This window comes from Aquila chrysaetos, chromosome 14 (genome assembly GCF_900496995.4).
Source record: "Aquila chrysaetos chrysaetos chromosome 14, bAquChr1.4, whole genome shotgun sequence".
NCBI lineage: Eukaryota > Metazoa > Chordata > Aves > Accipitriformes > Accipitridae > Aquila > Aquila chrysaetos.
The window spans coordinates 28,869,775-28,885,634 of NC_044017.1; the positions used below are offsets into that span (position 1 = coordinate 28,869,775).

A 15,860-nucleotide genomic window follows, 5' to 3' on the forward strand; every position below is an offset into this window, starting at 1 on the left:
CCCTGCTTGTCTACCCACTTCTACACTGGGCAGAGAAATCAATAATGTATCAAAAAAATAACAGTAAACCAACAACTTTTGTTTCTTGAATACAGATTATTTAGGGACTAAATTCTCAGACTGTATGTATCAGCCTACCTCCGTTACCAGTTATCGTTTCTAGTTCAAGCCCATACAGTCGCAGATGTAGAAGAATTTTAAAATGTGTAAACCAAACCCTTCAGTACATGAAGGCACAGTCACAGGTTACTAATTAGTTAGAAATAATTCATGGAAAAATGTTCTAAGGAATTAAACCGAGTAGAAAAGGGGAAGGATTTGTCAAACCTGAACCCTGATTTCTTTAAAGTAATAGAAAGGTGAGAAAATGGGAAGATCTAATGAAAGCATAGGCCAAGAATAACGTAAAGGAAGATGAAGCATTACAGGATGCTTTGCAGATAATAAATTTGCACTTAGCAGCCAATGCATTTAAAAAATAAAGTGAACAGAGCATGGCAGGAAAGGAAGACCTCTAGTGCTGGTGTGCATGGGCACAGGTGGCGGCGGACAAAAAGACACAAATGTCAAATGGTGTTTTACTGTAACACAGAACACTGTATTTTACTTTCGGTGAGCTAGTTAATCCTCTGGCTCTGCAGAGATTACTTACTACCCCAATATGGAATACTAACTTGAGCTTAGTATCACCAGCAGCCCACACAAATCCTTAGGTTGATCTCATTCTCAGGGACGACAGAATTGACCGTATCTTTGCGGGAAATAAACACTAGAAGAGTTTACACTTTAATTAAGCACTATTATAAAAGTTGCATAGATCAGAAAAAAATGTGTAAGCATCAAAATGAAAGAACAATTGACATCCTAAATCTAGCTTCTAACTTTATTTCTTATTTTATGTGTGGTTTCCTCCTTTCTTCTATTTTGTTGTTATTCAGCCCTAATATTTTTCGGAAATATTTCAGGGGGTTTGCAATGTATTATAGAAGCTGAATATACAGCCAAATATTAATTCCATTGGCTTGATGACATAAGTGAATGCAAAACTCCTGTACTTGCTTAGGCTATTACATTCAGACATGTATATAGGAGTGATTTTGGCCAGGATTAGTACAGATACACGTTATTTTCCTTTCAGAATCATAAGCTATGCAATTAGACGTCATTAATTTCTGTTCTTCAGAAACCTAACATGACCGAAACACACTAAAGAATGGCTAAAAATAATTTGCTTCCTTAGGGTATTTTTCTTCTTAAATTTTCACTTTGTAATGAAATTACATAAATGTAAAGACACTGAAATATAGAATAATAAAAATATGCTAAGTCTGAAATATTTCTGAACAATATGGTATGCAGATTTTCCTAAATGTAAAGTATGTCTGGCACTCAAAACATTAGACTGTAGAATTTCACTCCCACAGGAAAGGAGCTAAAAACTGTAATTCACATTCACTTATTAATATTAGCACCTTAATACTAACTATGGTCTAACAAAGACATGAATATCAAAACTCCCTAATTTCATCACATTTGGCACCCAAGATGAAAATAGTTCTGACACAAAGAAGCAAGACTGTGGGAATATAGAAGCGAGTGAGAAAAGCTGTCTGACATACTGTCATCCCACTCAAGTGAACTGATTTGTCTTCTCCTGATTGTAAAAGAAAAATATGAAAAGCTTGCTAATGTCTTTCCTAAGAAGGTATTTTTATTTTTATCAAGCAAGCCATCCTCACAAGCTCTCCAAAAAAGAAAAAAAAAAAAAGAAAGAAAGAAAGAAAGAAAAAAAGAAAAAAGATCTGCTGCTGAAACTCAGCAACTTTTCTGACAGTGCCACTTAATTCACAGTAGGACTTCTGATAATTCTTTTGATGGTTTTTTGTTTATTAGCTCACATCACTGCCTTTTATTTATTTTTTGCTACTGGTGCATTACTTACCCTAAAGGCAGCTTTTTCTGAGGTCTACAGACTTACTTGAACATACTAATCTGTGACAGTTACTATTTCTTTGACAGCAATGCCTTCTTTCTGGGGAAGAACTATGAGATGCGGCAGAAGAAATTTCCATCAACCACAGAGATTGTTCAGGCCATTCTGTCCCTGTCAATTTTTAAGATTTACCCAAATTCTATTAAATAATTGAATTAAAAACATTACACCAAAAATAGAGGAGAGGAACTGCACCTGATAGCTACTTTATTGTTTAGAGTAGAATTCTCCTCTACAGAAATCCAATCAATGAGTTCAGCATTTCTTATCCCATTCACGGGAGACAGAAACTTTCTTCCAGGCTCTTTTCATATGGAAATTTGGAGTTGTTTGGGAGAGCTGAATACCTCTATCAATACACCTTGAAACAGGGCAGGATGGAAGGCAAAGATGGAAAGAAAGTAAATCTCCAAGCATTCTGGATATCCTGTGGTGAGACACAGGAGCTGAAACTAGCCAGGAGGTAAAATTAAGAACCAAAGGAGAATTATGTTCCTCTCCTCCTGAAATTTGGGTTAGTTCATCTGGAGGACTACCTGGCTGAAAGTTGCTTCTTTAGAGAAATGAAATCAATGCATGAAATTCTTCATTAAAAATGTTAATGCTATATGACACATCTGCAAATATCCATTGCACGTTTTGACACTTGTCCTCCCCAGAACATTGAAATGTAAACACCAAAACAGAATTTGATCCATTGTATAATTTACCCGTTATCATGTAACTTAAGAAAAGGAAAAAGTATTCCAATGCTTTATTTTAAGACTTGAGTCCCCAAGAAGGCTTATGCCCAAATACAGGACACAGTGTCAGGACCTCAGTTAACATGACAAACATCCATATTCACTGGAATTACTCCATCTTGACAAGTGCTGAAGAATACTGCCCCGGCTTTTGTACGTACTTACACTGAGGCTGAAAGGGTAACAGAATATCTATGGAAGGCAACCTTGCATTTTAAAGGCTGGTGCTCACGCTAACAAGCTTAGATACATCAGATTCAGGTTTGGCCTTCCTCTTATTCTCCAAATGGAACTTTATAGTAGTTGAAAGGAAAAATCAGAGACACAGAATATATGCTCTAATAATTGTTGTTCTTCATTTCTGTGAGATATCTATATCTATCTCAATACCTATGTACATAGATATATATATCTCTTCTCAATTACATTTCAATCAGACATGAATATGCCCATCTGCTGTGACCTAATTTTAAGAGTATTTGAAAAATAATTAGGCCAAGGGCCATTTGAAGCTGTTAATTGGTTAACTAATCCACTCATGGATTATCCTGATGGAGAGCAGGCGATCTTAACACAAAGAAAGAAAGAATCTGCATGACTTTGACATTTAAAAATGAATTTCTTTAGCCAACCTATCATACAGCCATTGCATTGCCTGATCTGACCACTGTGTTTAGGAAATTCTGAAATATCTGAAAAGCCAAGCAGCTGTCTCTCTGTTAAACTGACACTGTAAAGCCTTTCTGACTTATCTGTATGCACTGATAATTAAATCCCCATTTTTTTTCTGCTAGGCTGTTATAGCTACTCGGCAGGACATATATTTGTTTAAAATCCAAGAAATTATTTAGAGTATAAAGGTACTCATTACTCAGTATGACTGCAGGTGGCAGAACAAAGGCCAAAGAGAATTATATCTTTAATTCGGGTTATATGCTTAAATCAAGTTACAGAACTACTTGTATGCGATCCATCTTTCCAAATGAGATGCAGTTTTCACATAATTTGTTACAACAACATAAGAAATTCACTCACCCTAATTGTAAAATCCATAAATGAAGAAACATGATACCCTACAGCTCCCCTTATTGTGTATAAGAATACATTTCACTGAGTAAACAGTGAGAAACTGTTACTTCAGCTTTAGAGGAAAATGAAACAACGGGGTCTTCTAACCTAAGCTATTTTTCCGTAACAGCCACACAGCAGGCTATTCAAGCTGAATTCAACTCCTACAAAAAGACAAATGAAGTAGCTCTCTAACACCTGGAATCTGACAATAGCAGAGCTAGTCAGCCAGCTCATGAAAAGCTAAAACTGGAAATAGAGACCATTAGCTTGCATGGACTCTTGGAAGCTTTGCATTGCAACTCTGTATTGATTGAAAATGTATTTAAGAAAAGGGGAAAAAACAACAACAAGAGTAAAAATCCATAAAGACACCTATTATATGTTAGCCAATACATGCAGTGCTTCACAACATAAATCTTCGTAACAAAAATATGTCATCTTATTATTTATTTCCAAACCTGAGCTGCGTAAAGAATAAAGCAGACACTATAAGGTTACTGTACAACACTAAAAGAAAATATTCTAGACATATACATTCATGACTCAAAATCACCAGGAAAAATTACCTAGCCTTTTTTTTGTCGCTGCCAACATACAAATACACAACACACATCTTCGCTGTGTTCAATGGATTCCTCTAATAAACCAGTGCAGCTTAAGAGCCCTTGCTTCAACAACAGTTCGCTACAGAGATAGCTTTTCTGGGTTGTTCATTTTCAAAAACAGACCTGCAGAGCTATATCAGCATTTAAATTGTTTTACATGGTCTTATATTCTTTCAAGAGAAGATAACCAAATGCAATTCTGAGAACAGGTACACTATAATTCTACAGTATCGGGTGTTCATTGGTGTCTTGGGCAAAGGAAGTTATTCCTTCTGAAACAACTTTTTTAATTAGAATTTAAAAAATCTGAAGTCAATAAAGCTGAAAGGGTAGTTTTAAATTATCTCAATAGGGGAAACAGGTAATTAGATTTTATACTGATTACATGTGCTGAGAAAGAGGGAAAGAAAATTAACATCTAAAGATTAATGGAGAGTTTGTAGTAAGTATTGCTTGTAGGGACACCATAAGCTCATTTTCCTACCCCAAACTTCTCCATTAATTTGATTGTTAAAGATCACAGCAAAATTACGTTTATTTTCAAAAGGATAACATATGTAAACTCAGTTAATTTTTGGAAGAAAAGATCGTCAGATTACTGTAATTTATTAGGGAACTAGAAAAGGCACAACACAAAATGTAGTAGATTTTTAAAATGAACCCTGTATCACACTTCCCAATCATCAGTCACAAGAACAAACACAGTATCTTTGACAGGCAGATGCAATACCATAGGTAAATTCTTTGAAAGGAAATGTAACATTAGGAAAAAACAGAGTAAGGTAGTGTAATATCTTCTAAAATAATAATAAGATTATCAGATAACATAGAATTTCTGTAGCAGTTAATATTCTGTTGACAGTGATGAAACATCAAACTTACAACAAAGCCAAATTGCTTTAGCGCATATGTTAATGCCTAAAAAAGTGGAAGACAAGTTATCTCAACTTGTAAGAAAAGATATCACAAGGAGAACTAAGAATTAACATGGCGAATTTAAAGGCAGAAACCCTTTTATTTAAAAGTTAAAGAAGAAAACTTCCTACACACTATTTTCATGAAAAGGCATCAAACCATATTTATAAGCAGTTTTAACTTTTTCAACCTTACAGAGAACAACTCTTGTACACCAAAAAACACTCCCTCCTTTTGTCATATAACTTTATGAAGATTTGTATTCTCTTTTTTGACAATAAACTGATTTCCTAGAAGATTATTTTCTTCCTACAGACAAAGAGAACGCTTGAACAGAACTAATCGTTTCATATCTTCTGCAGATTCACTGAGGCTCCGAGCAGCAGAAAATCCATTCACAAGCTGTCAATAAACTATTGATGTAGATTACACTGCAGTCTTCTCATCAAAACCTTCTATTCCTGTAAGCGACGGCAGTGTTCTTACACAACTAAATAACTGCAGATCTACTGAAGATGTCAGAGTTGAGGTTGACTAGTTCTACTTATCATGACTTCAGTGGCTGCATCTGTAGTAGCTCAGGGAGGATCCAGTCCTCTCACTAGCTGAGAGTAACCAAGCTCCCATCGCAATGGAAACGATCAGTACTTTTCATTCCTGAACATTCTGAATTGTGTAGAGCAACACCTGTGACAGTCGGTCTGCAGAGGAGATGGTGGGCTGCAATTTTTGCATTTCCTACGGCTGATCTATGGCTGAGACAGCGTGAAGCCAGAAAACATCTCAGAGAAATTTCTGCTTAACAACTGCTCAATATTTACACTCATATCATGACAATAAATAAATGTTCTAGACCAAACAATCTCATTATACAAAATGTTCCTGTTTTTCTTGTTCTGAAGACAATGATGAGTTTGAAGCTGTTTCTTAATTCCTCAACTTTAACTACTGTTCCATACTGACACATTTGGGCATCAGCTAAGGACAGTGCAAATGGACTCCCCACATGGAACAACCACTGCTGGATTATCTAATTTTATGAAGATAAGATAAACTAATTGTTAACTTTTTTTTCTTCCTACTGAACAATTTTGATTTAGCAAGACACGTTACTACAACATATGTAGAATAAGAGCTAGCTGGGGTCATCCAGCTGCTACCTTACAGAAATCGGTAAATCACAGCATCCCAGAGTGGCTGAGGTTGGAAGGGGCCTCTGGAGGTCATCTGGTCCAACCCCACTGCTCAAGCCGGGCCACCTAGAGCCAAGGTAGCCAGGACCATGTCCAGACAGCTTTTGAGTATCTCAAAAATCAAGGAGTGTAATGTATACCAAACTTTAAAGAAAAGGTACTGACACAGAAAAATGAAAATTGTGCTTTCCTGAACCAAGCAAATGTCCTGCTTGGAACACAAGATGTTCTTTCCACAATTAATTTTCCTTAAAGGGATTACCAAGACAGAGAGGGTTTTGTTTGCCATCAGAGCAATTAGGAGCACAACTCATGATGGCAGATAATAATTTCAGAGGGTTCCTCTCGCCAGTCGCTCTTTTTGGCTACATGACTTAAAGCCAATCCAACCCCAGCAGAACGGAGGTGGCAGCTTTCACAGGTCTTGAGCTGACACTGTGTGCTCTCCATAGTATTTTTCCAGTTCTCTTTAGTTGCCTAAATTAAGATTTCAGATGAGAATAAATTACATATAAATCTTTTTTCCTTTTTTTAAGCTCATGTATTAAAGACTAGAAGTGTATTTTAATGAAAGCTGAGATCAGATAACACCATAGGACTTCAAAAACTTGATGTATGTATTAATCCAAATGCCTTTAGCACGCAAAATCTAGCACCTCATACTAGCAGAAACTACTATAAACAATGAGTCACTGAATTTTACATCTTCCTAGTCAGAACCTAAGCTTTTAGGAAACTTTCTATGACAAGTTTCTTCACAATCAAAAAAACCCCCCAAAACAGGAGACATAAATCAAGCTCCCGTTGGAAACAAAAACATAAATACTGTAGTTCTGTAATATAGTCTACACAAAAATAGTAACTTCAAGGAGGAGAACTCATTGTCATTAAAATCTAAAAAGCAGCTTGACAGTATGACTTAATTCCAAATAGACGCAAACCTAAATGTTTAAATGACAGGTAAAGGACATTTTACTGCAGCAAAACCATTCTTTTGTCTGCAATTAGTTACTAATTTGATGATAAGAGAAGTAAAATTAATCTTTTTTTCTTTGATCACATCAAAGAAGCCAAAAGTCTAAAGTCCATCATATCTTCTTCTGACGTTTTTATGCAGGAGAGATGGGAGCTTACATTTTTATATTTATCTATTACTCTCATCAAGAGGGATTTTATAGCCTTGACAGGGCACATGTTCTTGCCTGAGTCTTCTCTAAAGCTTTAAATTTTTTTTCTTCCTTCTGTGGAATCTTCTTTGTCCAAGAGACTTCATAATTTAAAGCAAGATGTTATCAGTTTCCATGAAAATCTTTTTCCTGATTCAATGAAATTCGTTTTACAGATCCACATTTAATCTACCAAATTTAACTTCAGATTTTTGTGTAGAACCATTGGCAATTCCTTTCGACATCACTCACATGAGAGATGGCAAAAGTAGTAACAGCAAGGTTCATAAAATGATGAGGCTTTCCAGAGTTCACGCATTTAGGAGCGACACAAATACTTGACTCTGTGTTACGCTTATTTGGAGGACATCAAAGTTTCTAAGAAAGTCAGCTGGTATTTGTTTAATTTCTATACAGATCTCTCATTGGCTTGTGACTGCACAGGCCTCATAGGTTTTTCACCTTTCTAGTAGCATGATGAATGCACGCTCAAGGTAAAAGCAGTAAAACCTTAAAGTTTAATATTAGGCAAGGTAACGCTGTTTGTTCTGTAACATGTAGCTGGTGTCCTGGGTGCACAAAATGGAGACAACCATCCCACAAGGGTAAACAGAATTCAGGATTTCTCTGCTGAAACTTACTCCTGTAGGAAAGGAGTGACTGGGAAATCCTGGCAGATGAAAGTTCTTCCTTAACATGGAAAAGCAGCAAGATGCTTCATAAGCGCAGTTCTAGAGAGAGGCTGTGCAGAGCCTACGCCAAATTACCCCTTTCAGAAAGACTCCTATAACCCCACATTTAGTGCGATGAGAGAGTTGGTCAACTCCTGATCAACTCCTAATATTAGGAAGTATGCAAGAGGAAGCAGCCAACTTTTTGAATAATTTAAACGCAAACATTTTTCTTAAATTCTTTCCTTATTAAATCTAATCACAGCTTCCTCCCCATTAAGATTTTCACGTTTATGGTCCCAAAATGATTTATAAGACTTAACAATTTCAAGAAAATAAAACTTCTCAATGAGGTCCTGTAAGAAAGGTTAAGAAAAAGGATTTATAACCTCCATAAGCAATTGAAACCTTAAGGTCAGGCTGACCCTTCCCATGTGAATCAGTGGTAGGGCAAGTAAATACAGATGTGAGAAAGGATGTTTAAAGGAAAAGCACTCTCTTTTTACTGTCTTCTATCTCCTCTCATCATCTTGAAGTATAAGACATAAAATGTGAGATTTTAAAATTACTCCTGGTAATAGCACATTGCCTCTAAGACAAATATTCCCTGCTTTAATGTCATTGAACATATGGAGTGTTAGATCAGAACTCTGTATACCGTTTCATCAAGACAGTAAAAAACCCAAACCAAAACAATAAAACCCCAAACCAACAACAACAAAAAAAAAAACCCAAACGAAAACCCCCACCATAACCAAACAATCAACAACCAAAACCAAACCAGATTTAATGGCATTTTTAGTTCTTTTATGTTCCTGTTTGTTAGCAAAAGGGGCAAGGTATTCTTCTATAAAAAACCACTACATCAACTACATTGCAAAACAACCTGTACTACACTACATCACAGCGTATCTCCCCTTTATTTACTTCACAAGCTATTGAAAGTAAACATTTCTGGTATATCTTCATAATTTTGGCACTTAAATACCATTAAACAGTTTTTGAAAAATGGTAATCAGATTCAGAAATCAGAATACTTCTGAAATTCAGTCTAATTATTTTTGTCTATTATTTATTCACTATTTTTATTTATTACATAACACTACATTTTAATAAATATCTTCATTATATTAATTTTAAAGCTGCTCTTACAGTTTTTTTCCACTCCAGCAGTTTCTTCTCTGGCTACATCTTAATTACAGCCACCAAAAAGGATATTTTATAGCTAAGGATAGATCTCTCCACCTCAGAACAGATACTATTCAGTTGCAACACCCATTCCATATTGGCATTATTATACATACATGCATATTACTTGTTTTATAGCTACTTATATGAAGTGACAGTTGATATGGGCAAATTCAAGAACTCGGGATGTCATCATCAGCCATTTTCTGACAGATTCACTACCTCACTAGAAACTCAGAGCCTCAGGTTATGCAGCTGACAAGTGCACTCATTTCCAGAGAGACTAGTTGAAGTGGAACTAGAGAGGCTGCAACCCAAATTCCAAGGACTAATGAGGTAACATCTGTCAGACACATTTCTGAAAGGGCAAAGAATGTCCACCTTCATCTGACACTGAATCACCTCCACATTTTTCATGAAGAAAGCATTAATATTATTCTTTTCCCCTACAAGGTAATCAACTAATATGCATGCTTTGACTGTTCAGTTTCTCCAGATCTGTAATTCAGGTGTATTGAGCATCATTAAAAGTATGATATTTAGAAATACTTTCCGTTGGAATTCTTAACGGTATTGATGGTAGCTAGCTAGGAAATCTGCAGAAACACCCAGGGCTATCAAAGATGAAGTGCACATTCAATCATATTTTCCAATAAAATACACCTGTGCTATAAGATACTGACTGCATTTCTCCCCACAAAATATCCAAAAGCTTAATAGTGAGCTGTTTTGGTTTTTTTGGAAACTTGCTCTTATTTTGTTTTGCAATCCAAAATCATGCACTAACAACATTGTAATCCTTGTTTAAATGCCCTATAAAGTTTACCAAAGTATTATATAGACTGAGTTCTTCACAAAGTATTCTAAAATGCTGCCCAGGAAATAGAAATTTCTGATTTTTCTGTATTCAGGAATTATTTTTGTAGAACTGCACAGGACTGCTCATCATTTTCTACTTCAATCTCTCTCTAAAACTCTGTAACCACAAACTACTTTACAGAGCCAACAGAAGTTTGTCTTGACTAGACAAAAGAGGCACTTGATTTTTTTCCCTAGTGATGCATCAGCTAGTATGCTATAACTAATACATTCTACAGCCCCATCATCACCCCAAACATTGTGCTCATGCAATGTTCTCCTGAGCAATCTGAATTCATGTTAAAGTACTGCTCTGCTTGACCACACCTCACTGGAGAACAAATTTTCAGAGACACATACAGGAAGACAGAAATACTGTAGCATTTTGCAAAATAATTGGGATTTGCAAAAATGACAGTGTATTTTATCCAGAAGGAGGGGGTGGCTGCTCCAAGCAGAGAAGACGGCAGGAAAGTTAACACAAAGCTGAAATTAGCAGGTCAAAAGCAGTATTTCGCAAAGAAGTAATGGAAGTCTAGGAGAGGTAGTATAAAGGAAAACAGCAATAGAAAAGTGACAAGATGGAGCTATCCAAGTATCAGGAATACCAGTACAAGACATTTGAAGACAAAAAGCTGGGGGAGAAAGTAAGGAGAAAGTGTTACAGAGACTGTGTTGTTAAAGGGCAAAATATCAAAGATGTACATTTTTATTAGCACAATTTAAAAAACAGTGATTATGGAAAGAGACAGGGTGATGTTAGGATGTTGAAGACAGAGAGGTAAAGATTAGGAATGAAGCTGAAAAAGGATGCAGTTCAGTTGAAACCGGCTCTTCTAGACATATTCAGTCTTTACTTCAATTTATTGAGTTAAAGTTCATGTCATAAAAAGCAGGCAGATAATTTGATATTATTTCAGCTTTTGAATTGTTTTCAATTGGTTTGTTGTCTTGAAGTCTGTTTTTTAGCTTGCATATGAAAAAAAAAATTCTAATCCAAATGTTTATGAGTGAGAAAGAAATATGTGTGCTTAGCAGGAGTGCCAAAGGAAAAAAACAAAAAGCATTTACGACGTAAAATGTTTCTTGTCTAATGAGTGATATATTCAAACAAGCACCTTTGAACTTTTTTCTTCACACAGTACCTCATGCTTAGGGAAATCCCTCCAGAAATGACAGCAAAATATTACTCTTCTTGAGCATGGTTTAACGTCAGTACTCTCTGACTTCTACTTTCTCTTATATATTAAGCAATGTTTTTGCATTAGATTCTTGTACACCCTCCTCAACCTGTCAGCTTATTGCCTCTGCCTATAAAATGGATACATTCCTGTAGTCTGTCACCTACCATAATAGGGTCTTTCTTCAAACAGTAAGAACAAATTAAACTTCAGAAACGTGTTTTAAAACATGGGAAATCAGATTATAAACACAAAGTATGGAAATGTAACACATTCTTACCTATGCAGCTGTAAATACTCTCTGGGTCTGTTTAAAAGGTGAAGGAATCTGTCAACAATCTTGTTTTTCCCAACACCCTGCAGTAAATAAATATAATATTAAAACATAATATAGATGTACACATTTAAGAGGTATAAACAAAGAAAAGGTAACTTTCCAAAACTGTTAAAATACTCTCCATGTTCCTTTAGAAGCAAATAAAATTTCAATCTACATCAAAGGATTCTGAACACAATTTAATGATATATATTTTATTTTACACATATATACATATTTGCAAAATACTTGTCTGTCTTACTAGGAATAACCAGAAATAGGATTGCATCCCTCGAGTTATGTCACACATGCCAATGCATCCTTTTAACCAACACCATTTTTTCCCCGGCCCTTTTATATCGCAAAGGTATTGCAAGGCTGTGAATGCTAGGAAGTTGGCTTGCACTTTAATAGGAAAAGGTAATTCTCGGTGGTCATAGGAAACATCCTGCAACTGTCACGTGGAATTAGAGCATTGCCTTGGTAATATTTGCTAATCCCATTCCACTGGAGTTACCAAAAAAGGCCCAGATGGAATCAGAATTGGGCTGGAGATCAAACTGATCTCTAACTCTCCTATTGCAGGGTGTCTTCATTAGCAAGCTGCGCAGAACGATGACGGTGGATTTATGAAGTGAATCAGGCGTTGCTGACACTGGTGTGTCCTGTACCAGTGGTTCAGGAACTGGTAGTTCAGCCCAGGCCTAGCCTGGTCCCATGGAAGGATTTAGCAGAGGTCATGATTTAGGTCTGCTGCTGGAGAACATCCTCCACTTTAGTCTCATTCTAAGAGAATCCAGGTCCTATGTCCCTTGACATGGATCAAACTGCAGTAAGGAGATTCCCTTCAAAAGTACATTCCTGATCAGGTCTAAAATGTTAATGGAGATGCAGACCAAGATGACAGTTCAGATGCAGAAATTCTTATCCCTCCTGCAAGGACGTGACTGCAAACTTGGGAGCTCAGAATGACGGTGAAACTGCCAAGGGTTGCAAAGGAAAAAGAGAAAGAAAAGTTCAAATCGTAACCCAGCCAAAAGCTGTTTGACAAGACACCGTCCCTCAGCTGAGATTCTTACTCTGAATGCATGAATGCATCTAGTAGTCTGCACCAGTGTAAAGTAAAGCAGATAAATAAAACCCACAGAAAGATTAAAGATATTAGATTAAACCAACTTGAGACTCGCTAATCTGTTTCACTTGGCATTGAAACAGAATAGAAGCATTCAAAGCTGTAAGTTATGACATTTATGACTGTAAGTTCTAGCTGAAAGATGGCAACTGCCAGCTGCAGAATTGCAAACTGTTTAAGCTTCTCAAAATGGGACCACAGTCTCTCATCTGATGACATTTATGAGAATGAAGAATTGTGCACATATGTGTAGTAGTTGAAATCACAGAAGGAGAGTTCTCACCATGAGAGCAGAGGAAAAACATACCGCAGAACTGACAAAAATAGATCTACCTAGGTTCTACTAAAGACTCGACTCCAACACAGGAAAGCCAACTCAAGTTAGTGCTCTGCCACATGCCTCCTCACGAACCTCCTTCCATCTGATTCTTCAGAAGAATCTACAGCTTTACACAGAGGCGCAGTAAGAAGCTGCAACACACTTAATATCTAACACCAGGCATTTCTGAAAACTGTCACTGGAAACACAGTTCTCCACTGCTTTGAAACAGGGGATGAAATTGTGCTAACAGATTCTTCCAGGAACTCAAAGAACATACCCATTTGGGGGGAAATATGCAACTTCAGCAATTGCATCAGAAGCATCAAAAGTAACTCGAAACAGGGTAAGAATCCTCAAGTAGTGCACACCGACAGTTTTATTCCCCTACATTTCCTAGTACTTGCAGTCAGATACTTAAAATCATAAATGCGTGAAAAAATAGGAATACTCCTAACGTCAAGCACAAAACACCTATACTGAAAGCAGCTTCCTTTACTTTTCCTAAGAGAGCTACGGATGACTGGGCAGATGTCTGCATGCAGTTTCTGTACCAATCCCAAGCAGATTGCATATCCTTTTTGCTGCAGAGTGGGACTCCAGCCAGCTGTGGCAAGTAGAAAGATGAAGAAATAGATCAACATATTGAATCAATGTAAAACATACTTAATATCAAACAAAATGGTTACTGTAATTTAAAAAAAAAATTGGCTTTCATGTGCATTAATGGAAAGCGTGTGTGGTTTTTATGTTTTTGATAGATTCTTAAAATTATGCCTGAAAAAAATATTTTCCCAACTACAAAATAAGACTGCTAGATTTTTTTTCTCCCTCTTCCAATTCCAGTAGAAAGAGGACCGAATAGCTGGTTCTGCATATTTCTACCCATGCTGTTGTCACCAAGGGTATTAGGAGTGCACCTCACTTCTGAGAGAATGCTCAGAGGACACAAGCGTGGTGGAAGACCACTGTGGAGGAAGGGAAAGAGCGCGGTTACCAAAGTAACCCAGTGAAATCAACGGGAGCTGTGCCATGACCACACCTCACCCTTTCTTCATCTGTATTTGTGAATCTCGCCAGACTCCCCACACACCTCCTTTTAGTTCATTTTAAGTATACCTCGATTTCAGAATGTGATACATTTTTTAAAAGGTGCATGCAGTATTCAAAAGCCAAAAGGCATTCCCACCAGATTTTAGCTATTATAAACACGTTAACGTTGCCCAACTTCTAGACTGAACTGCTTCAGAGAGTACATTATGTGCCTTCATAGGGGCTGTGGTGTACCACATAAAATCCTTGGCTGGCAACAGTAGCTAGAGCAAAGTTGAAGTCAAAGCTTTTTGATTCCATCCCTCCACATTCCTACTTCATGACAAGTTACCACTTCTCTTTGTCTCAGTTACTCCATTGAGAAGGCACGATATACTAGAAAGGAAGGAAGAGACCAAAACTATTCAGAAGGCTCTGAAGCACCATTAAAAAACTGCAAAAAAGAACTTGGGCGAGTTCATTCCTTAAGTACTATTCATTAAGGTAACACCAAGAAAAGTAGGTTTATTCCAAATTCACCTGACTTCCATGGGATAAAGAATATGCCTGGTAGTCTTCAGGCGAACAAGAAAGGTGGAAAATGCTAACCCATTTTGGAAAAAAAACCTCTGAAACGAGTTACTGACACCTCAGAAACAAGAAATGACAAAAATGGCAACAAAGTCACCCTCCTTTTCCCCACATCTATACCCCATACCAAGGATTGAGCTGGATCTTCTGGACACCCACACAACTAGCAGTCAACTGTTTAAGCAGAAAGAATCAGAACTACCTTTCATATGAATATACTAAAAGACTGAGTTGAACTTGGACTGGATCCAGAATGTAATCTCATGTAATTTGTAATTATTGCAACCTAAGGTAACATTCAGAGGACAAACCAGTTCACCGTTAACACTTGCTGTATGTTATTTATATACGCACTATTGCAGTTCCTTAATTTGACAGAAATATAAACATATGCTAATTAGAGAGAAAAGAACATCTGTGTTGGTGTTTCAGCTGAACTGAATAAAAATATTTCAGAAAGCAAATATTAGACAATTTTTATTCCGTCAGACATATGGGACAACTGAAATAGAAAAATGGGAAGTAAATATCTGCACTAATGAATAAGAAAAAGGAAATTATGCAATTAGAAGGCAAAATAATCCCTTAGTTAAAAATTCTCCTAACTGACATTGTAAACACTTGTTACCAAGGACAAAATGACTTAATCTTCTAGGAGTAACTGCAGTTTCAAATATAAACAAGGTTGTTACAGGTCCCAGGAGGCATTTTGCAATTCAGGATGCAGCTATTACAGTAGTGGGACAAATTTCTCCCCTGCACAGCCCAACTAAAGTCAATAAAGTTATAGTCCAAAAGAACTAGACCCAAGTTTTTGAAATTAATCGTTTGCCTCTTAGAAAAAAACACTATTGGAAAAAAAAAAATCTAAACCATGCTGCCTCAT

At 36.6% G+C, this 15,860-nt stretch overlaps 1 protein-coding gene across 2 annotated transcripts in view; it reads right to left on the reverse strand.

Annotated features, from left to right (window-relative positions):
- VWA8 (von Willebrand factor A domain containing 8) overlaps nt 1–15,860 on the reverse strand; it is a 194,439-nt gene that overhangs the window by 94,136 nt on the left and 84,443 nt on the right. For both annotated transcript variants that reach the window (XM_030036351.2, XM_030036352.2), the window contains exon 21: nt 11,865–11,941. In XM_030036351.2, the coding sequence (XP_029892211.1) occupies nt 11,865–11,941 (77 nt within the window). The remainder of the gene's footprint in view (nt 1–11,864; nt 11,942–15,860) is intronic.